Below are 22,458 nucleotides of genomic sequence, written 5' to 3' on the forward strand. Positions count from 1 at the left end.
GAGAAAGGATCCAATGAAAGGGGAAGAAGCTGGCATAGCAAGTGAAGCAGGCATGAAGCCTGGCAGACCCGGGAAGTTCAAACCTGGGCGCAAGAAGCTACACCAGGGAAGTGAACCTCCAGTCGGGAGGATGCTGAGAGGATATTTCTTGAGTCTTTTTCAGGTCGACACAGAGCAGGCCTCACTGGAAGCTGGAGATCGACCTAGTGTGGCGTAACCTTGAGGAGGTGGACAGAGCGGTCCATAAACTTTGCCAATACTGTCTGGCTGGGACCCCATGGAACCAAAGCACTGCAGTGGAAAGAGAAGCAGAGAGAACGTTCCTTGGGAACGCATCGACCCGACCCCCAGGAGGAACAGTTGACATGACTTCAACAAAGAAGAGGTAAGAGAGTCATGGGAGACATGGTAGGAGTTTGGGGAAGGGTGCGGAAGCTAAAGAAGACTCTCCCTAAAGAAGAATCTGGAGTAATCTCCCTCATCTCAGTCACTGTATGAAAAGTACAGAATATAAAGAAGGCACCAGGAGTAATCTCCCTTGTCTGAGTAACTGTATCAAGAATATCGAATGGGACGAAAGCCTCTGAAGAAATCTCCCTCGTCTCAGTAATTGCCCAAAAGTTCCGAAATGTAAAGAAGACATCGGGAGTAAACTCCCTCGTCTCAACACTTGTACGAGGAAGTACTGAATGGGAAAAAGACATCAGGAGTGATCTCCCTCATCTCAGTAAGTGTATCAAGAGTATTGAAAGGAAAGAAAACCTCTAGAGTAATCTCCATCATCTCCAGAGTTGGGCTGGAAGTATCAAGTGTGAAGATTACATCACTAGTGAACTTCCTCATCTCAGTTGTGTCAAAGAGACTGAAAGAGAAGAACATAACGGGAGATTTCTCCCTCAACACTCTATCATCAAAAGAGACATTCAGGCTAGAGAGTGCTATGAGAAATCTCCTTTGTCAGAGTGTTAATAGATCTCAGACACTACGCAAACAGTTCCCCTTGTTTTCACCGACAAGAGGAGGGGAAAGGAAGAGGAGAAATAACTGTGTGTTGGAAACAACAGAAATGTTTGACTTTTAAACAAGCCCTACGAGAAGCCTTGAAAGAAGTGCAAAGGTTAATAAAAACTGTTGCAAGAAACTCTCCAAAGTGAGCCAACAGCTAACCAACTGAACCAGCATAAGGGAGTCATTCTGGTTCTTTCACCTAAATTGTTGAATCAGAAACTAAGGCAACAAGGTTACTGAACAGCAGCTTGGAGGCTGACCAAGTCGACCAGGAGGAGATAGCAGTTGTTGAACTGTGGAACCAGGCGAAGGGAGTCATTCTTCTGGTATTCTCTACATGTGCAGAAGTTGAACTATTATCAGAGACTAATAGAAATACGCCACTAAGGCTCATTCCATTACACCAGAAGTAGGGAGTCATTCTCCTGAAGTCATTTATGTTAATGTCTTTTGTTAGTGACATGGCTAGAGTAGGTTAGTTTGGACAGAGAACTGACATTTTGGGCTTGACAAGCACCCAAGTTCTTCTTTAGTTAAGTAGGGAAAACCATTTCGAGATGGGGGAAGATGGGCCTTTTTCATTATTATTTAAATAAAGATTGTTGTAAAAATATTGTCTGACTCATTGGTCCAGCACGCCACATAACATGCTAAACAGCAAATCCATTTTGTGTTCAAATGTTGTCTGCAAATTTTCTTTATGAAAACGTCCTTGTTTTCTATTTGCACAATCCTTTTTTGCCATAAAGTGACCATGGCTTATAAAGTGAAAAGTGTCTTGTACATATTAATAAATGTTTGGTGGGACCAAAGTAGTCTAATAGAGATTCAGTGATAAAAAATCAACTAAATTGTAAAAAATATGGGCCTTGCGCTTGTTTGTTTTGTTCAATTGACATAACAATAATTACGGGGCTCTTACAGAGTCTAACTACATTTTTAAATTCAGGCTTGCTGTGGTGAATGAATTTGTGTTGACCGTGGGGAAAACTATGGGAGCTATCACAGACAATCCTTGGTGATCCATGTGTCAAACTCCTTACCCCGTTATGCACATTAAGTGAATTTTCTGCATCGTTTTTACTTCACAAGTCTGTATCTCGATAACTTTCATCTGATACACTCCCACACTGTATACATTTCAAAATACTACTTTAAATTGTCAGTGAGTGGACAGGGGGAATCTTCAATGCGATGAGCCAGCAATAGAAAAGATGATCTTTTAAAAGCATGAACCCTAAAAATTGTGACTAATTGCCAAATACCAGCATGTAGAAACATGAACATTTTTAGGTTTTTTTAATGCCAATTTCATTAAGCAGAAAGAATATTTTTTGCACTGATGAAAGCAGAAATTGTTTCATCTCACGTGTTTGATTTAAAATATAATAACGCTTCAATTCAGATTCTTAAACCATGTTTGTTTACAAACAAGGGTCTGTTTTAGTGTTCCACTTATCCAGTTGGTGAGTTGTGAATTCTTCCTCCACTTTCTTTTCAACCTTTGCCTACTTACCCCGAATGTACGACATCCTCTTGAAACTAACCCAAGCACTTTTCTTGTAGGTCCTTTCTGCCAAGGAAAAGAAGGTCCACTTGGAAGATGTTACAAAGATAACTGAGCATTTCGTTGTGGCACTTCCCCTGCTGTTGGCTAAGGTAAGGATTACCAACTGTTGGCTAAGGTAAGGATTGCCTGCTGCAGTGCATCTGCATTAAATATGTCCATGTGTATCCAATATGTCCCATGGCCCTTCAACCCTGATCATTGTACTGCTTTTCTTTTTTCTAGTTTTCAGCAGATGCAGAAAAAGTCAAAACTTTGCTACAGATCCCGCAGTACTTTGATTTGGACATTTACAGTAGTGGCGGTCTAGAAAAGGTAACTGGATGTGCGGGGCTTAATGAAGGGTTCAGAGAGCAATGGGAGACTTTGTGATAGTATGTGCATGTATCAAACTGATAAACTTGCTTGTGGTAGGAGAACGTCCCCGTGCCTATTCTGCCTTCTGCCCCCTTGTCTCATTGAGTACATTGCATATGCAGTACTGGAATGTGAAGAGGGGCCTGTCCGGTGCTTCAGTTGATTTTTTGTTTTTTTGGAGGGGAGAAGAAGCAAGGAATATCGAAGCCTAAAAAGTCATTTTTATTCAAAATACTTCCAACTTCAAAATACCCACCCATTGACTGCCCATGGCCATGCTAAACCTTATGGTAGTTTGCACCCACTACCTGCCCCTCCCCACCCAAAACACATTCTCCTGGAATCTCTTTCAGCTAGTTCAATCACTTTGAGCTAGCCCCATGAAGCAGTAACATCAAACGATTTGCTGTATGTGCCCGGTCAGTGTTATTTGCAACTGTACATGTGCTGATGGTCTAATACAACTGTCTTAACCAAATGTGCCTTTAGCCACTTGATCTATAAGCATCTGTTTCATGCACTGTGAACTTGCAAAAAATAAGCATTGGCAAAAACAACAGTTTTGGCTTGTGTATACACATTAGCTAGGCATTTGCCAGATACTGATAGCATATGCCCAATTACTCCTATCATTATCCATCTGCTGTCATTTTATGGCCTAGTAGTACGATAATGGCAGTACCTTTTTCATTTTGTGTGCCCGGCACAGAGGCACTTATCATTGGGTGTGCACCCCATTCACAAGAATGATCACCTTTCGACTCTAATAAAGACATCAGAGACAAGTGAGATTGAAGTTAGCTGTGCCTACTCACCTAAACTAGCACCTGGCAAATGCCTATCCCATGCCTACACAAAAGCGAAACCTGTTGGCTTTGCCAATGCTTCTTTTTTGCAACAATTTCCAGGCCTTTCAGTAGTTGGCATTTTTCTCATCTTATTTCTGTTTTAAATTGTGTAGTATTTATCATTATTCTGTCATAAGGAGTGTATTCGTCCTCTTTCCTATGCTAGCTTCCAATAAATCCTATGTGGGCTTATTTCCTCTTGTCAAATTTTTAAGGTTGCAAGATCAACCTCCAGTCACATGAGCATAACTGCTCACAGTGTTTAATGCCACATATACCAGTTTCTTCTGAGTGATGCTTTTTTATTTACAGTTTATTCAAATTTGTACTTCAAAAACATATTTATTGTTACTGATCGAGATGAGGGGTAGTAAGTAATAACCATAAGTGGAATCACACTGAAAAATTACAGGCCCTGTAGTTACTCAACTCATTGAAAGAGCACATTTTGGGCGGCTTATAACTTTGCCCTCCCTGGATGAATCCTCACCAAACTTTGCAAAAAAAAGTAGATGGCCCTCTCGGATTCATTGAGTGAAGTTTGGTGAGGTTTCATCCGGTCTGGGCAAAGTTATAGGGGGGAACCAAAATGTGTCTTAGATTCCTGCAGACCTTTGCGTGATGTTCTGGACATTTCAGATGTTCAGGGGCCTCCGTGCTCTTTTCTGAATTACAGGGTTGGTGAAAAGCAGTTTTTGGATGGCTACTCAATGAAACTGCATGAAGTTTTGTGATATCATTCTAGACCTGGACATGAATGTTTGTACAACGTTTGGTGCTGTTTTGCCAAGAGGGAACACAATAGGAGGGGGCTCCCAACATTTTTTAAATGCTTATAAATGCTTATAAATGCTTATACATTTGGTGCCATTTGACGAATCTGCACACAATTGTGTAAAAAGATTTTAGACACAGGTTTTAATGTTTTTGTAAAGTTTGGTGGGATTTTGTGAAACAGGGCAAAATTGGAGGGGGGTTTGAGAACCCTGAGGTTATTCTCCCCAGTAGACCCTGAGAATCCCTTATTCAGGTGGCTAGGGAAGAACTAGCCCTCTCTTATCCAAAACCTAGGAGTGGTCAGGTAGGGTCCGACCACCTGGGTTGAAGGGTTTGGGGTTATGCTCGAGGGAAAACCCCAGTTAAGATGCGGTACCATCACGGGTAGGATGGTGAAGGGAATGAAGTCCCTGAAGCTTTTATAAGCTATTCCTGCTCATCATCCCATCCACCTATTGAATCTCCCTCACCCAAAGTTAAAGCCAACAACCCATTTGCCTCCGGTATACTTGCGAAGAAGCACAACTCCCAGAATATCTGTCATCCTGGTTCCTATCCAAACTGCCGGACCGTTTTGACCAAACCCTACCATTCCGACAATTCCCCTTGTTTATTTTATGATAGGAATCCTCCTCATTCCTGTTTGCTTCTTAACCTGTTTGCTTTCTGAGTTGCCTAACCACCTTCTTTCTTATGACACCTTTTCCTCATCCTACCCTGTAGGACACTCAAACTCTAACCCTCTCTTCATCGAATACAAACACTTTTTATCACTGTGATGAAAAACGGACTAATGTTAAAACTGTTTACCTGACATGTCCCAACTGAAGGGTCAGGCAGAGTAAGGCAATCAACCCGAATCACACACACCTGACAGACCTTTACTTTCCCCACAGGGATAAAAGGTGAAGCAAGAGAGCACAAGAAGAGCAAGGCAGACCACACAACCAGAGGCCTAACTCAGCATGGCAGTTCAAGAGCAGGAGAAAGAAGATGCGAAGCGAGAGGGTGACAAGAAGAGACGCGACCCTGCCCTTTCAGAGACAAGCCTGTGAAGCCTCAGCAGAAGCAAACATAAGACCGCTAACAATAGCCAGCGTGTGCTGTAGCAGATGTCAACGGTACGTGTGACCCTCCTCTGCTGATAACCAAGCCGGGGAGAGACACTTGTCTCAGAGATACCGACCTTGACACCAGAGAAAAAAAAGCTGAATGGTTCCTCACATCCGTCGAGGGGAGAACCGATAAGAAACGGAATTGTATTGAACGAAAAATAGCAAGTGGCTAATTGAACTCTGAACATACAAAGAACTGTTATTATTTGAAGGGGGAAAACCAGCAGCAGAGGAGTCCGGCACTACGTGGGTACTTACTCCGGAAGCTCTGGGCCATTACCCGAGGGTAGAAAACCACCAGAACAGGAAAGCCTTGGGAGAAGCGAGAAGGGGGGCAAAGTGGTCATACAGGGGTCTTGTAAAATTCTCCGTACCCTCGAAATTCTTTGACATACAGATGAATGTGAAGCTAAGGGAAGTGAATCCTGCATCAAGAAAGTAGAACCAGAGAATGTGTCATTAACAAGATTGGCTATAGTGAACCGAAACGAGGGAAGGTGACAAAAAGGGGGCGAAGTATACAGTCCCGAAAACAAGTGTGTTGACAAGAGTGAACCCGGCAGAAGGATGTCCACTGTGAACTGTGTTAAAAGACATTAAGATTCATGAATGTCGCATTCGAGCCATAGTAAAGCTGATCGAGGTAGGGGAAAAGTCGAGATAGATCTGCGCCCGGAAGCGGGAGATCCAAGGGTGAGAGTCCAACACCCATCGACCTGTCAATGCAACAAAGCCAAGTGCAAGAGGGAAAGCCTTTTTGAATGCATGAGAGAAGCCGACATTTGAGAGGAGTCTGAGCCCGGAAGAAGGGGAACCCCGGGGTGAAGAACCATCACCCACATAAAGCAAATGACTTTTTGTTGAACTTTTGTTTAGTAAATGCCTTTTTACTTTGACACAATGCCACAAGGACTGCCTTATTTGTCATTTGATGGTAGACGCTTGCTCCCATCTTAGAGATTTAGTTTAGATTAGGCGTTTTTCCATCCTGCGTGTACAGTCTAATAAACACTCTCGTACAGTGATCACATGTCTGTCTTTATTTACTGTTGCCACCATGAATTTTTAGATGGCTTATAACTTTGTTGCCGTTTCATGAATCTGCAGAAAAGTTAGCAGAAAGATTAAAGACCCAACCTTGAATGTTTGTGGAAAGTCTGGATGGATTTTGTATAGATATGGCAAAGTTATATGACTATTCTTTTGTATGTACATTTTGACACTTAAAAAAATAAAACATGGACAGATTTGCAGCAAACCTGTGCAAGGAGCATTGGTAACGATCTGAAAGCATGGTTTTGCAAATGTGTCCATGTTTTATCCTGTGAAAAGTATCATAATGTAGGTTGTGAGAAACAAGAAGGTGTCTCACCTGCTAGTCCCCTGTGATCTGTCATCTAGGCGACCAGGATACGGCCATCGCTTTCAGATCCAGTTCCTTTGGGTGGACCAGCGTGGGAGGATCACCTGGGTAAGGGGTCTTTGGGAAGTGGCGGTGGGACACCGGATAGTGAGATGCAGTATCCCCTTTCCTGTAACACCTTTACCCCATCCTACCAGGTAGGGTACTTAGGAACTCTACCACCCCCCGTTTCACAGCACAATCACATGGACAGCCCACTATGAGAGAAAACAGACCAACACCCGAGCCATATACCTGACGTGTCGCAATACAATGGTCAGGCAGGGTCAGGCAATTACTGACCATCACGCACACCTGAATTCCATTACACTTCTTCACATGGATAGAAGGAGGAGCACAAGATCACACTCTGAGCATGGCAAAGCACACGAGGAAACAGCGGTTCCAAGATGGCAGTTTAACACGAGGAGGAAGATGGCAAAACAGAAGGGGATCACAAGGAGGGAAGCTCCCTTGACCTTTTCGAGAAGTAACTGTTACTTTCACAAAACCTCAAGGATAGAAAGCGTAAGACCAGGAAACCAGGCTGAGGAATCCTGCATTGTGTGTCGGAGGTACCTGGGGCGATAATCAGGGCGGGGAGAATCTCCAGCTGCCGTGGTACTGTCTTTGGCTCCAACAAGAAAGCAGCGTCAGTCAAATCAAAACAGCCGGTGGGTTGGGGAGACTGATACCAGACCGGTCTGTGTTGAAGCTAAGGTTGCAAGCAGCAACATTGCATGGCAAGCGCTGGATCTGAGAGCATTGAGTGAAACGCGTGTGATAGCCAACGCGAGTAAAGTTGAACTGCAGATGAGTGATTGAACTTTGAAGCCAAAATATATGATCCCTGTGACAGAGTGGTCCTGCACCACATGAATGCTCAATCTAAGGTCTATGTAAGGTGTCCAGCTGAGAGTTGGCGAAAGTGAAAGAGGGACAAAGGATTGTGAATCGAAGTCGTCCTGCAACAGGTCAAGCTAAATCCTGTGTAGAATCGAAAGTCTTCGATATTGATACAGTAAAGAAAGTTGATGGCAAAGTAGGTAAAGTTGGACCGAGCTCGGCAGAGGGAGATCAATTGAAAGCTTTGTGTTTAAGCAAGTTTGTGCTACAATAGATAAATTGGTCCGAGCCCGACAGAGGGAGACTTATTGAAGATTTTGTATTAGAACTGATCGAAGCCAAGCAGAGGGGGCTCAGGGTGAACCGTGAGTCTCCGGAGAAATTGGATACGTGGAAATCCTAAGAAAATTGTGTTTATGTTAAAATCAAACTTTGTGTTAAAGTGGATCTGAGCCCTGCAGAGGGGGATCCAAGGTGAACAGTAAATCACCTGAGAAAAGTGTGCGTAGGAGAATCCTGAAGGTAAAGGAACTTTGTTATTTATTTGTTGAATCAGGCACTCTCAAAGAAAATACTTTTGAAAGGCAAAGAGAATTTGGTACAGAAGGCCATGATGTTGAAGTTTTGAACTGCACCTTCATGCTAGAGAAGCCAAAGACTGTGCTAAGCTCGAATGTGCCGCCTTATCCCATACTGAAAACGTGGGGAGGGGAAACCAACAGCTTGATTATCCTGACATATCATTTCTTGAACACTTTTCTTCTGCGTAACACTGTTTCCCACACTATTTGTATTTAGAGGTATGGATTGGCAATAGGTTTATTATTATAGGCCCTTTTATTTTGACAAGACACCCTTAGGACTGCGTTATTATTATTTGATGGTCGTAGCATGCTCCCATCTTTAGATTTAGGATTAGATGGGTGTTTTTCAAACCCAATTAAGGTTCAATAAGCACCCTTAAACTGTGGTCATTTATGTCCGTCTTACTGTTGATACCATGCCTTCCTTACAAGGTGCAATGGATTTTGTCAAGATATTGTAAGTTATATGACTATTCTTTGTACGTACATTTTGACACATTTGAAAAACTGAAACATGGACGGATTTGCAGCATACCTGTAAAGGGAGCATCGATAAGGAATCAAAAGCGTGGTTTCGGAAATGTGACCGTGTTTATTTTTGGAAAAGTGTTAAGACATAGGTAGAATAAATTGTGATATACCGACTGGCTATGGGGTAACATTTTTTTTAAATCGGGATAGGTTTAAATGGGAGAAAAAAAATTGCTTGTGGCTCCAGGCTGAAGTGATGGACAGGATTGCAGCAAATATGCACAAGGAGCATCAGCAAAAACATCAAAGCATGGTTTTGCAAATATGTCCTGTTTTTTATTTTTTGTAAAATGTAAGTACACACCACAGTGTTATAACTTTGGTGCCTGGGCAATGGGCCTGGCTCTCAGCAAGGAGAAATGTGTACTGTAATTTGCTTATTGGGGCATGCACCACGGTCAAAGCTGTAGGTTTGAATGGGAACAAAATATACTGCTTGCGGTTACAGCCTGAAGTGTTGGAGAGGATTACAACAAATTTGCGCGATGAGCATCAGCAAGGATCTGAAAGCATGTTTCTATAAATCTGTCTTGTGTTTAATTTTCCAAAGTTTCAGAATGTAAGTAGAAAAACTAGTGATATAAATGTGGTGTCTAGGTAGTGGGCGTGGCCCTCGGCAAATGCAAATATGTACTCTGATTTACTTATTGCAGAATGCTGCATGGCCGAAGCCCAGGCCTCATGGATTTTGGAGACTGGCCATGACTGCAAGCCATGAGCACTAGCCATTGGTTACATTATTAGGGTATACTGGACACTGAGCTAGGATGTAGCATAGGTGCAGTGAATAATGGGGGTGGTTTGATGGGGCTGGGGTGATGGTTGAGCCTCATGCCATTGCCAATTCAATGATGATTTGCATCTCCAGCATGCGCTGCTGATAACACACATAGGTATGCGTTGCAAAATATATGTTTGTTAAAGGAGGTTTATAGTTCTTGTATATATGTTAAAAGAGGAATTATTAACTTACATACAGTGATGTAACTTTATGTAAAATCATGAACCGTTTTGAATTATAAAGACCTATTAAAGAGACAAACTTCAGGAAATAAATTAAGCAACATGCACAGGTTCCCTTGGATGATAAAATAGAGATTAGTTTACAGATCCAAAAACCTTCCCCACATCTGCTCAAATAAGTTCATTTTCAAAAAGAGTTTCATGAAGAAAATCGAGAGCCTGATCCAAACATTCCTGTGGGATAGTAAGCAGCCACGTTTAAAACTATGGAAACTACAACTGTCCCAGGAAATGGGTGGTCTAGGTGTCCCAGATTTTGAAAACTATCATCTGGCGTTTGGTGCTCGACATTTAGTTCTATTCATAGAGAAAGAACTCAACGGATATCTGGACACAAGCTGAGGCGGGTAGATCTTCTCCATTGTGCCCTACAGCAATCCTGACGTCAGTGGATGGCACGGGCTGTAACTCTCTCCCACCAACAACATATATACAGGGTAATTCATAGAATCCAGCACACAAGTGGCGCACGCGGCTGGCGCACAGTGTGCACGTGTGACAGTCTGCGCCAGCCGCGTGTGCCAAAATCCATTTCCGCGCACAGCGTATTCATGGATTTGAACATCCCAAACCAGCCGTGGTGCAGAGTGGCGCAGCGACCCTGCAGCAATGCCAGTTACGTCCCCAACCCCTCCCCGTGCGCCATGTACAGCGCACAAATCCAGCACATGGCGCAAAGGCCCCCAACCACGAAAATGCCTGTAAAACTCCCTGCGCACCCCTCCGAATACAGGTACCGCGCTGCACAGGGTGTTACACACGCAATTGGCCGTGTGCGAGTGGGGTACGTGTATTACTGGGGTGCGCGTGAAGAATCACATGCAATTGGGCCTGTGCGAGCAGGGTACGTGTATTTCGGGGGTGTGCGGGAAGTTATACACGCGATTGGCCCTGTGCGAGCGGGCTATGTGTGTTTTGGGGGTACGTAGGAAGTTTCACATGCGATTGGCCCTGTGCGAGTGGGGTACGTGTTTTTCGGGGGTGTGCGGGAAGTTCCACACGCGATTGGCCCTGTGCGAGCGGGGTACGTGTATTTCGGGGGTGCGCGGGAAGTTTCACACGCGATTGGCCCTGTGCGAGCAGGGTACGTGTATTTCGGGGGTACGCGGGAAGTGTCACATGCGATTGGCCCTGTGAGAGCAGGGTATGTGTTTTTCGGGGGTGCGCGGGAAGTTCCACATGCGATTGGCCCTGTGCGAGCAGGGTACGTGTATTTCGGTGGTACGCAGGAAGTGTCACACGCGATTGGCCCTGTGCGAGCGGGGTACATCTATTTCGGTGGTGCGCGGGAAGTTTCACACGCGATTGGCCCTGTGCGAGCTGGGTACGTGTATTTCCGGGGTACGCAGGAAGTTTCACACACGATTGGCCCTGTGCGAGCAGGGTACGTGTATTTCGGGGGTGCGCAGGAAGTTTCACACGCGATTGGCCCTGTGCGAGCGGGGTACGTGTATTACTGGGATGCGTGGGGAGTCCCACACGCGATTCTCCCTGTGCGAGCGGGGTACGTGTATTGCTGGAGTGCGCGGGAAGTTTCACACGCGATTGGCCCTGTGCGAGCGGGGTATAACTGGGGTGCGCAGGGAGTTCCACACGCGATTGGGCCTGTGCGAGCGGGGTAAGTGTATCTCGGGGGTGCGCGGGAAGTTCCACACGCGATTGGGCCTGTGCGAGCGGGGCACGTGGATTTCGCGGGTGCGTGGGAAGATTCACACGCGATTTCGCTGTCAGAGCGGGGTACGTGTATCCAGTGGGGTGCACGGGGAGTCCCACATGTGAATTGGCAGTGTGGGTCCTCCCAGGTGTGCCCTCTACCCCCTCCACCACGGCCCCTGCAGGCCACCCACACCACAGGGGACTACCCTGCACCCCTGGTCATGTCCCGCAGGCAGCCCATCCACCATGGGCATGTCCCCCAGCCAGCCCACATGTCACCTTCCACTAGTGATCACCAACTCATGTCACCCAGCACCCCCACCCACCCAGCATTGATGGGCACCTGCCAGCAGGCCCAGACTCATGTCCCCCAGTACCCCCACCCACCCAGCAGTGAGCCTCAGGCCCTGACTCATGTCACCAAGCACCCCCACCCACCCAGCAGTGAGCTTCAGGCCCTGACTCATGTCCCCCAGCGCCCCCAGCAGTGAGGGGCACCTGCCAGCAGGCCCCGACTCATGTCCCCCAGCACCTCCACCCCCCAGCAGTGAAGGGCACCTGCCAGCAGGCCCCGACTCATGTCCCCCAGCAACCCCACCCCCCAGCAGTGAGGGGCACCTGCCAGCAGACCCCGACTCATGTCCCCCAGCACCCCGATCCCCCAGCAGTGAGGGGCACCTGCCAGCAGGCCCTGACTCATGTCCCAACAAACAACATGTCCTAACAAAACAGACCCGCGTCCCTAAAGCCAACCCTTATCCCCCTTGCCCCCCAATCCAAGCATGCAACCATCCACAGAACCCACTCCCAAATTACCCATGCCATGATAGTCGAAATGAACCACCATGCCCATGCAGGAATGCACAACGTAGCCACAAAGTGGCAACACGTCACTGAGGAAATGTTCAATGAGACACAAAACCAATTACAGAACACAACACCAATTCAGAAGTAATCAAAAATGTATTAAAAACATAAAGAACCTACTTGGAGGAATAGTAAAATGAAAATCAATGTACAATGACCGATGTAAAAAAAAAGGATTGTAAATTCAATGAAGTTAAAAAAAAGAAAAATCATGTAGAATAAAAAAGTGGTCCATTGCCAATGTCCATAATAAAAACATAATCCAAATAAAAAATAACAATTGATCCATGGGAATATAGAAAAAGAAAGTATGTACAAGTCTGCAACTATATACAATGTAAGTCCAAATGGTCCATGATCTACAAACAAAAGGAAACCTACAAAAAAAGTCCTATGAAGAAAAACTATATACACACGAAGTGGAGCAATGTCCATTAACTCCAAATTAAAAGAAAAACAAAGGAAACCTAACACTGTAACTATATACAATGGCGGCGGGCAAGTGCTGCGGCTCACTCTGTGATGTCCCGGGCCAGGGCATCATCGAACTCCATGTCGATGTCCCAGAGGCGTTCCTCTGCCCTGCCCCCGAGGTCTTGCAGGGATGCACTCATGGCCTGTTCCAACTCCCTGCGAGTTGCCTCGAGGCACTTTGCCCACCACAACACCCGACGCATGGAGAACTCCGCCCTGACCATGGTGAGCCGCGCCTCTTCCACAGGCCGCCGCTCCGCATCTATGCGCTGGCTCAACTGCAGCCACACTGAAGACACTCCCATTCCAGGGTTCTCCTGCCCTCTGGCCGATGCCTGCCCCTCTGATGTCGATGGCCCCGAGCCATCATTGCTCCCACCTAGAGCCTGCTGCTGTTGCTGCTGTCCATGTGCCCTGTCCGATGCCTGCACATCCTCCATCTGCTGGTCTCCAGTTGTTGGGGTGTCCACCCCTGCTGGACCGCTGACTCCCGACTGTGGCAGGGATGGGATCTCCACCAAACTGGCTGTGTTGGTCAGGCCAGGTCCACATGGGTTCCCTGGTGGAATCTGGGCCGGAAGACGGCAGGGAGAATGACTGGCGCATAGTCTCCACAGAGGAGGAGAGGTCCGCCAGAGAGTGCGACACATGTAGGAACCCACCGACCAGGGCCCTTCCCAACCGTGCCACGTCGCGACGCTGCTCTTCGTGATGGTGTGCGTGCTCCGCCCAGCAAGCACGCAATCACAAATGTCACGCGTGCGCAACGCGACACCAACCAGGACGGAGCCCATACGGTCGTGGGATCCCTCGTCCGCAGGTAGTGAAGAGGCAGATGACGTGGCACTCCCCCCCCCCCCCCCACCTGCAGACGGGCCTGGGACGGGTCATCCCTGCTGGTGCATGGTGGTGCAGTCACAGGGTCAAGGACAGCGACATGCACAGGCCCCTCCGCGGTGACCTGTGCTGCCTCCTGGCCCTGGACTGCACCACTTGCATCAGTGGTACTACCCCCACCAGGCCCCATGTGCGGCTCAGTAGTGGGCTCCTCCTCCTCTGTGGAGACCACCAACCTGGATGTCTCCACACCGTCTTCTGCCATTGCAAGCCCCTGTGGGGGCTCACCCAGCCCTTCCGCTACAGCCGTAGTGGCAGACGTGGCACTAGCCCCCTCGCTCCCGGATGATGGTAATTCCTGGGAGGGTGGCTGGGCCTTGCGTTGCCGCCCGGTGGAGGCATCCCCGCCGCTTGGCTCCAAAGCGCCGTCTCCGTCCTCTTCTTCACTTGACGCTGCGTAGAGGGAGACATAGAACACAAGCATCAGGGTACAGTACAATATTCCCCTAGACAGGAAGCAATAACACATGAGTGGCACTGTCAAATGTCACTTCCATCCTGTCCCTCCACAACACATGGGTGAATGCATGCAACACACATGCAGAAACAGTCCCGGCACCTGCAATCAACATCAGCATCCATGTACAAGAGCCTCTGTTAACCAAAATGTTGCCTTCAAACTCTCATGCATCATGGCTCACACTGATCCCATGCACACACATCACCGGAGGGTCATGCATCATGGCTTGTACACCATAGACACAGTGGATAGACACAGTGGATACAACAGTGACATGTGTCATGCATCCATGGCGTTTCAAAGTCACACACACTTCTCAGACACACACACATGTGCACCATACATGTACATGACAGCAGCACCCATCCCTCACACCCCCTCCATGTCCAAGAACAGAGACTGGCATGCTTTCATGTGAGCATTCCGCATACAGCTCCCCATGTTGCATTGGAACACATGCACCATCCATGTGGTTCACACATTACTGGTCTCACATGCATGACCATGATGTCCCTGCACACACACATCCATACATGGCCTATGTCACACATACAGGCAAGTATCAGACTCCCAGCACACTGCAACATGCCCGGTCTGACACAGCAATGCTTGGCCACTTACAGCTCAACTCCAGACGGGTCTGCCTCTGAAGGATCTGGGCGTGGAGCGCTGGGGCTACGTGTTCCAGGACCCTCATCTGGATGTTGCTCATGCTGCCCCGGCCCCCCTCCGCGAGGCGCCGGGCCTTGTAGAGGGTCCTGGACCTCAAGTCCTCCCAGCGCTTCTTGACGTGCTTGATGTTGGGGGTTGCCACCCCCTGCGCATTGATGATAACCACTGCGTCCTCCCAGATCCTCGACCGTCCTTCCTCGTTGGCGCATGATGTTCCGAAGAGGGCATCATAATGCCCCAGGACATGCTCCACCAGGACACCAACGTCCTTCTCACTGAAGGTGGTGGCCCTCTGTCTCTCTGACTGGGGGCTGCCAGTGGTCTCAGATGGTGTTTGCCTGTTCCAGCAGGGGTGGACACAGCAACTGGACCCCTGCAGATAGCTGACGTGCAGGCACCAAATAGCAGGGCACGTGGGCAGCAGGCAGGCAGGCAGGCAGCAGCAGATAGCTGGTGGGAGCGTGCTCGGGGCTCTTGGGGGCAGGAAAATGGCCTTTTGGACAGGAGCGTGGTCTTCCGTGTGTTTTCACGTGGCCAGCTTGATACAGAGTGATTTGGCACGTGAAAAAATTGCAAGTCAGTGTGTAATTCGAGGAAAGTGTCATGATGCCTACCCCCGGGGAACCAGACCAGGTCCAGCAACCCCGGAAGCAGGCATAAAGTTATTTTGAGCAAGCCCAAAAACCCCTGCTAGGGGCTGTTTGAGTGCGGTCCTGGTGCCTATGGCGCCAGGCTCATATGGAGAGTCAGTCCTTTCCATTGAGTGGATCAGAAACCAGGGTTTGGGAGCCTATTTGTAAGACTACAGATCCTAGAGAGTACAAACATCGTACAGCCTAGGGACACGAAGGTAGGATTTTAAAAGTAGTTATACTCTTCTACCCCCCTGTTTTGGTGTTTTCTCCTTCTTTCTGAATCACTAGGAACTTATAGATTGTTCTGTTTCTACTAGAGTCCATACTCAACCTGCATTGTGAATACATTGCCCGTGGGTGGGTCTGAAAAGATCCATTAAACCTTTCCCAAGAGAGAGAGAAACCACTATTGGGACCGAGGTGAGGCCTGTTTCTGTAAGAATGCTGTCCTCCCCAGGTTATCAAAAATGGGGTGCGTGACTTATGGTTATAGTATACACAAGTAAACATGATGAATGTTATAATGACATTTGAGAATGTGGTAAGAAACTGGCTATCTCTTGAAACCACTGTGAAAGTGAAGGACAACAAATTGTGATTGTCTAATAAACTTGAATGACATTTAGTTGCCACAAGTTTGAAGCACTAGTATTGTATACATTATATACTTGATGCATCCTAATGGTGATTAGGGTTGGCTAGGTTAAGTAAATCAACCAATTATGCCCATGTAGTAATATGTTGATGTGTTGTATGTACCCTCAGTTATAGGAAACGGGACCATAAAGAAAAGTCTACAGGAAGCACAAGACAATTTTCTGCTCCTGAAGAATGTCCAGTTAATAGCAACATCAAGGACAGAAACTTCTATAAATCGGGCTAATTTGTTGTACACAGTAGTAAGCAAGAGGAATTGAGTTGCTACTGTGTAGTGTTTTAAAGTATTTGTATAACTTGAGTTTGTGTGGTGAAATCACCACTTTTAATTATTGTATATTTTTTATGTGGTGTAAATGCATTTTTTAGAAAAATGTTTTTTGATACTTGTGCTGTTTAGCAAATGAATTAAAATATGATATTTTAAATTTTGGATACATGTCAATTATTAGACTACATACAGCCCACATTTTCTGAGTGGCTGATTGGTCAGTTTTCAGATTCCTGAGGGTAACATGTTGTGTTAATTAGTATGTATATGTCCCTTCTTTTGATAAAATAGATATTATATCCCCAGTTGGTAGGAGGGATTTTCACCGTAGTGTGGGGCCATAGGCGCCAGGCTCATAGAGTAGAATTTACCTGATGCAGACCATGCTGCAAGCTTATCTGATGCAGACCATGCTGCAGAGCTCCAAGCCAAATGAGGCTTGGAAGGGACTATTTTACCTAGGGACTTTTTTTTTACTCGAGTAGGGCTAGGGAGGAATACTTACCTGGGAATACTTTGGAGGCTATTTAAACCATGCTCGAAGAGCAGCACACGATTCGCGTTATTCTGCATCCAGCAGCGTAACGCTCACCGTGTCTGCAAGCCTGCATCCAGTCTTCTGCCACGCCGCCTCGTGTCTGCAGCTCCTAGAAAAAGGGAGGAACAGATGGAGAAAAGGTTAGAATAAGAGCAAAACCTTCGATCCTTACCTGAATTCCAGATCCACCACGCCTTCGAGCTGGAAGAAAGAAGTATTTTACGCCCGCCGCCTTGCCTGCTGCAGTGCCACGCTGAACTCACCGGCCTTCACAGCATCCTCACGATCCACCGCATCCTTCTGCACATTCCCGCCGCACTCCGCCACCAAGAACAGCAAAGGAGAGCCAAGGGAATAAACAGAGGCAATAGTAACTACCCCCATAAACTTACCTGATTACCGCCGGGGGTATTATTCCTCTTCACGGGTCGGCGCAGTCTCCATTGCATCCTCGCCGTACCTCGGCCCCTAAGGGGAACAAAAGGACAACAAGGTGAGACAAAGGGACAAACAAGGGGAACTCTTCTCACCACAATAGACTTAGCTAATTTTACCGCCGGAGGCATTATTCCCCGAACTTCATATGTTCTCCACACCTGAATAAGGGAGCAAGCAACAGGTTACCCTCTGGCCTTATTTTATTGAACTGTGTAGGATAAGCCAAATCCTTACCTGAACTTCGTCAGCTACCACAAGGAACTCTTCGCTGGGGTCAAGCTGCAAACTGCAAGGAATCGGACAAGAGTGAAAGTCAGACATGTGAACTCTTACAAACTACATACTTTTCGGAGTCAATATTGTTCTGGAACTCACCAATTCCTTCGAGCCAGTGAAGCAACTGGTTATCAACGCGCCCCTGCGCTCAATGCAGGATGGAGAGCTCATCTTTTCAAACCATCAGGTGAGACTATAGGAGGGGACATCAAAGGTGATCTGTGGGGAGAACAGCGGGGGTGGGGGGATTAACGCTCAACTCCACGGGTGGTTAATTCCCTTTCTCCATTTGCAGAAGAATATTCCTATGGGCCAAGCAAACAAAGCTAGGTGGGCCAGTCCAGTCCGTCATCTCGGCCCTACGCATCACATTGGTGGAGACCGCAGCTGTCCAGTTCCGATCGACGCCTTTGTGGGAGCCAGGTGAGCGTAACAGAACGCGAAGCCTACCCACAAATTCCCAACCCGGCGTTATGGATACCTCAGAGACTGACCAATTGGCCCAATTACTAGCGGAACTGAGGGCTGAAGTGCAATCCGCCCGTCATGAAACCAACTCTTAGGAGAGAACTGATTTTGTCAAAGGAGCGAACTGATGACCTTGCTAGGCAACTATTGCAAAGCCAGGCTGGACAAGCACCCCTACCTGGTTCCGGGGGAAATCCAGCTCCTGTGTTATCGAGTAACCCTGTGCAAATAAACCTACCAGGAAATATTCCACTGGCTCCACCCGAACGCTTTGCCGGCGATCCCAATAGGTTCACCGTGTTTATGAACCAATGCCGATTGCACTTTTTATGCAGACCTGGAGCCTTCCCAAACGATCAAGCCAAGGTAGCCTTTGTATTGTCATATCTCAGTGGCAGTGCAGCTGATTGGTCAATTCCACTAGTTACACAGGATGACCCAATTGTTCTGGATTTTGAGGGCTTTCAAACAAGCATGCAAAGACTATTTGCTCGGCACTCCCAAGGACAGGCCCTGGATAACGAACTGTTGTCCCTACGACAGGGTAACCAGGACCTTCTATCCTACATCGCAAACTTTAATAGGTTGATAGTGGAAACTGGATGGTCTGAGGTAAAACGAATCACGTTATTTCATCTAGGGCTTCGAGGAGAACTCAAGGATCTCTTGGCTCAAGTCGTGAACCCCCCTCAAGACTGCGCTGAATATATAGACTTAGTGGTCCAGTTAGATCACAGACTTCAGAACAGAAGGGCTGATCGAGCCAAGTTTGAGAATCCGGTGTTGGCCAAAACCCACGCTAACCCCAAAGGCGCAGAAGCTTCAGAACCCATGCAAATGGGAGGGGTTAAAGGACCCTTAAGCCAGAAGGAAAGAGAAAGGAGACGGCAAATGCAATTGTGTTTATATTGTGGAACTTCTGGGCATTTTCTACAGGATTGCCCTGTAAAACCACTCAAGAAGGTGGTAGGGGCTGCTGATAAAAGCCATATGGAGTCAGACTCGGGAAATGACCACGCCCGACAAGCATGGAGGTCCGCTTGCCGAGCTTGAAGAAGGATACTCGGACCTCGCATTTCATCATGCCAATGGTCCTCGTAGATCCAGGGCAGCCATTGCGTATGCACGCAGTAAGGGCATACATTGATAGCGGGCCGTAGGAAACTATGTGGACTATGAATTGGCTTCCAGGATGAATCTACCTCTCTGCCGAAAAACCACCTCTGATGTCATCACCACAGTAGATGGAACTGAAATTGCCTCTGGGCCTGTAACTCATTCCACCGCAGAGATGACACTATTGGGTCAGGATGGGCATCGAGAGACTATTGTGTTTGATCTAATCAAAGCCCCACAGTTCCAAATAATACTGGGGATACCTTGGTTGGAAACACATAATCCTTGTATTGATTGGCGAGAGAAGAGAATAACCTTCCCGGATTGTGCACAAACCTGTTACCCAAAGAAAAATCAGAACGCAGGCCTGGCCACAGTAACCACAGCAGTTATGCAACTACCTCCTGAATACCAAGAATTCCAGGATGTCTTCCAAAAGGAACAGGCAAACACCTTACCTCCTCACAGATCGTATGATTGTCAAATCGATCTCCTACCCGGTGCACAACCCCCTTGTAGCAGGATCTATGCCCTTACGGAACCTGAGAACCTTCACCTACGACAATACTTAGACCTGTACCTTGCCAATGGCTGTATTAGCCCATCCAAGTCCCCTGCATCTTCAGCTTTGTTCTTCGTGCCCAAAAAGGAAGGTGACCTCAGAACGTGAATAGACTACCGCGCATTGAACCAGATAACTGTTAAGAACCGATACCCATTGCCTCTGATCCCTGAACTACTAGACCAAGTGAAGGACGCTTGTATATACACTAAATTAGATCTCTGGGGGGCATACCATCTGGTACGTGTAAAAGAGGGCGACAAATGGAAGACTGCTTTCCGCACTAAGTATGGGTTATTCGAATACCAGGTGATGCCTTTCGGGTTGTGCAATGCACCAGCAGCCTTCCAATACTTCATGAACGATGTCCTTCGTGAACTCATTGACGTTTGTGTTGTCGTGTATATCAATGATATTCTAGTATACTCCTCTTCAGAATCTGACCATGTGAAGCACGTCTGAGCAGTCCTTGAGAAATTGCGCCAGCACAAACTATATGCAAAACTAGAAAAATGCGCTTTTCATGCCACAGAAGTTGAATTCCTTGGGTTTATCCTGACCCCAAAGGGAGTCTGAATGGACTCACGAAAGGTGGACGTAATCCTTAAGTGGCCATCACCAAGTTCAGTTAAAGGAGTACAAAGCATGCTCGGCTTTGCCAATTTCTACCGCAGATTCATCCCAGATTTTTCACCTGTCGTAAATCCCATCACAGCACTCTTGCGAAAAAATAAACGCTTTATGTGGACTGAAGAAGCTGAAAATGCCTTCCAAGAGCTGAAAGCGAAATTCACGTCTGCACCTGTATTAAAGCACCCGCGCCCTGAACTTCCATACATAGTGGAAACTGATGCATCCAGTCTAGCCATGGGAGCTGTCCTGTCTCAAAAGGACACTGAAACTGGCCAGCTTCACCCAGTAGCATTTTGGTCCCGAAAGTTCTGGGCACCCGAGTTAAACTATGCAGTTACCGACAAGGAGTTAGCCATTAAATCCGTCTTCAAGGCTTGGCGGCACTATCTTCTCGGTGCCAGGCATACCATTACTGTGATCACCGGAACTTACAGTATTTAAAAACAGCCAAGACCCAATCGTCACGTCAACTCCGATGGGCATTGTTCTTTGCCGAGTTCGATTTCGTGATAACCTATCGACCAGGTTGTAAGAATGGTAAAGCAGACGCCTTATCCCGAATGGGGATGTGAGAGGCAGAATTAACCCAGAACCAGTTCCTATAATTTCCAAACAAAGGATTCTTGGCATGACTACTCTACAGACACTAGAGAACATTCAGATAAAGATCCAGCAACTCTTTGATCCTACAGCCCTGCAGGACTGGGTAAAGAAAGGCCCGGACTACTCTGTCATCAATGATCTGCCTTATTACCAAGGGCGGCTATTTCTGCCACACAAGGAACTACAAGAGCTAGTCATTTCCCATTACCATGATACCCTAATGGAGGGGCACCCGGGTATTGCAAAAACTGAACCTAAAATTAAAAGACAATTCTGGTGGCCCACCCGGCGAAAGGATATTAAATCATTTGTGATGTCTTGTGGCATTTGCGCCCAAAACAAAAGTCAAAAGAAAAAACCAGCTGGACTCTTACAACCTTTAGACATTCCGCCTACACCATGGCACACCTTATTGTTAGAATTTATTACTGATCTACCTCCTTGTAATGGGTTTAACACCATTCTAGTTATTATGGATCTTTTTTCCAAGATGGCCCACTTTATTCCTTTAAAAGGACTACCTTCAGCCTCAATCCTGGCCAAAGAATTCCTCAAAACCATTGTTCGCATACATGGATTTCCGTCCGTGTTGGTCTCTGACCGGGGCAGTCAATTAATTTCACAGTTTTGGAAGAAATGTTGTCAATTGGCGCAAATCGACGTGCGATTATCGACCAGTCACCACCCCCAGACCGCTGGTCAAACGGAGAGGACCAACCAGACTCTTGAACAATACCTGCGTTGTATGTTACATCAGACTGAGAGTAATTGGAAGGACATTCTTTGGCTCGCCGAATATGCATACAATAATTCAGTACATTCTGGAACTGGACAAAGCCCCTTTTATGCCCTATATGGGCACCATCCTCGAACCTCAGACCTTGACTCACCCCAACACTTAGAAATGCCCGCAGTGGACCATCTACATGCTACGATTACACAAGCCTTTAAGGAGGCAACTGCACATTTAAAACAAGCGAAGGAGAAATATAAGAAAGATGCTGATCGGCATAGAAGTGATACTCCACAGTTCCAGATAGGGGACCAAGTATGGTTGGCCACAAAACGCATACCTCTTAAGGGAACGCGGACCTTTAACCCTAGATTTTTGGGACCTTACTCTATTAAGGCCATTATCAACCCGGTGGCCGTCAAGTTGGACTTACCTGCTAATATG

At 46.9% G+C, this 22,458-nt stretch overlaps 1 protein-coding gene across 5 annotated transcripts in view; it reads left to right on the plus strand.

The window, feature by feature from the left end:
* The window catches only part of LOC138526199 (cohesin subunit SA-2-like), a 2,217,157-nt gene that overhangs the window by 1,147,255 nt on the left and 1,047,444 nt on the right, over positions 1-22,458 (plus strand). For all 5 annotated transcript variants that reach the window (XR_011283519.1, XR_011283520.1, XR_011283521.1 and 2 more), the window contains 2 exons: positions 2,575-2,667; positions 2,801-2,890. Coding sequence is in view for 2 of the 5 variants with exons in the window: in XM_069636632.1 (XP_069492733.1) it covers positions 2,575-2,667; positions 2,801-2,890 (183 nt within the window). In the remaining 3 variants the exon portion in view is untranslated. The remainder of the gene's footprint in view (positions 1-2,574; positions 2,668-2,800; positions 2,891-22,458) is intronic.

This window comes from Ambystoma mexicanum, chromosome 7p (genome assembly GCF_040938575.1).
Source record: "Ambystoma mexicanum isolate Mex_15411 chromosome 7p, UKY_AmexF1_1, whole genome shotgun sequence".
NCBI classification, from domain to species: Eukaryota; Metazoa; Chordata; class Amphibia; order Caudata; family Ambystomatidae; genus Ambystoma; species Ambystoma mexicanum.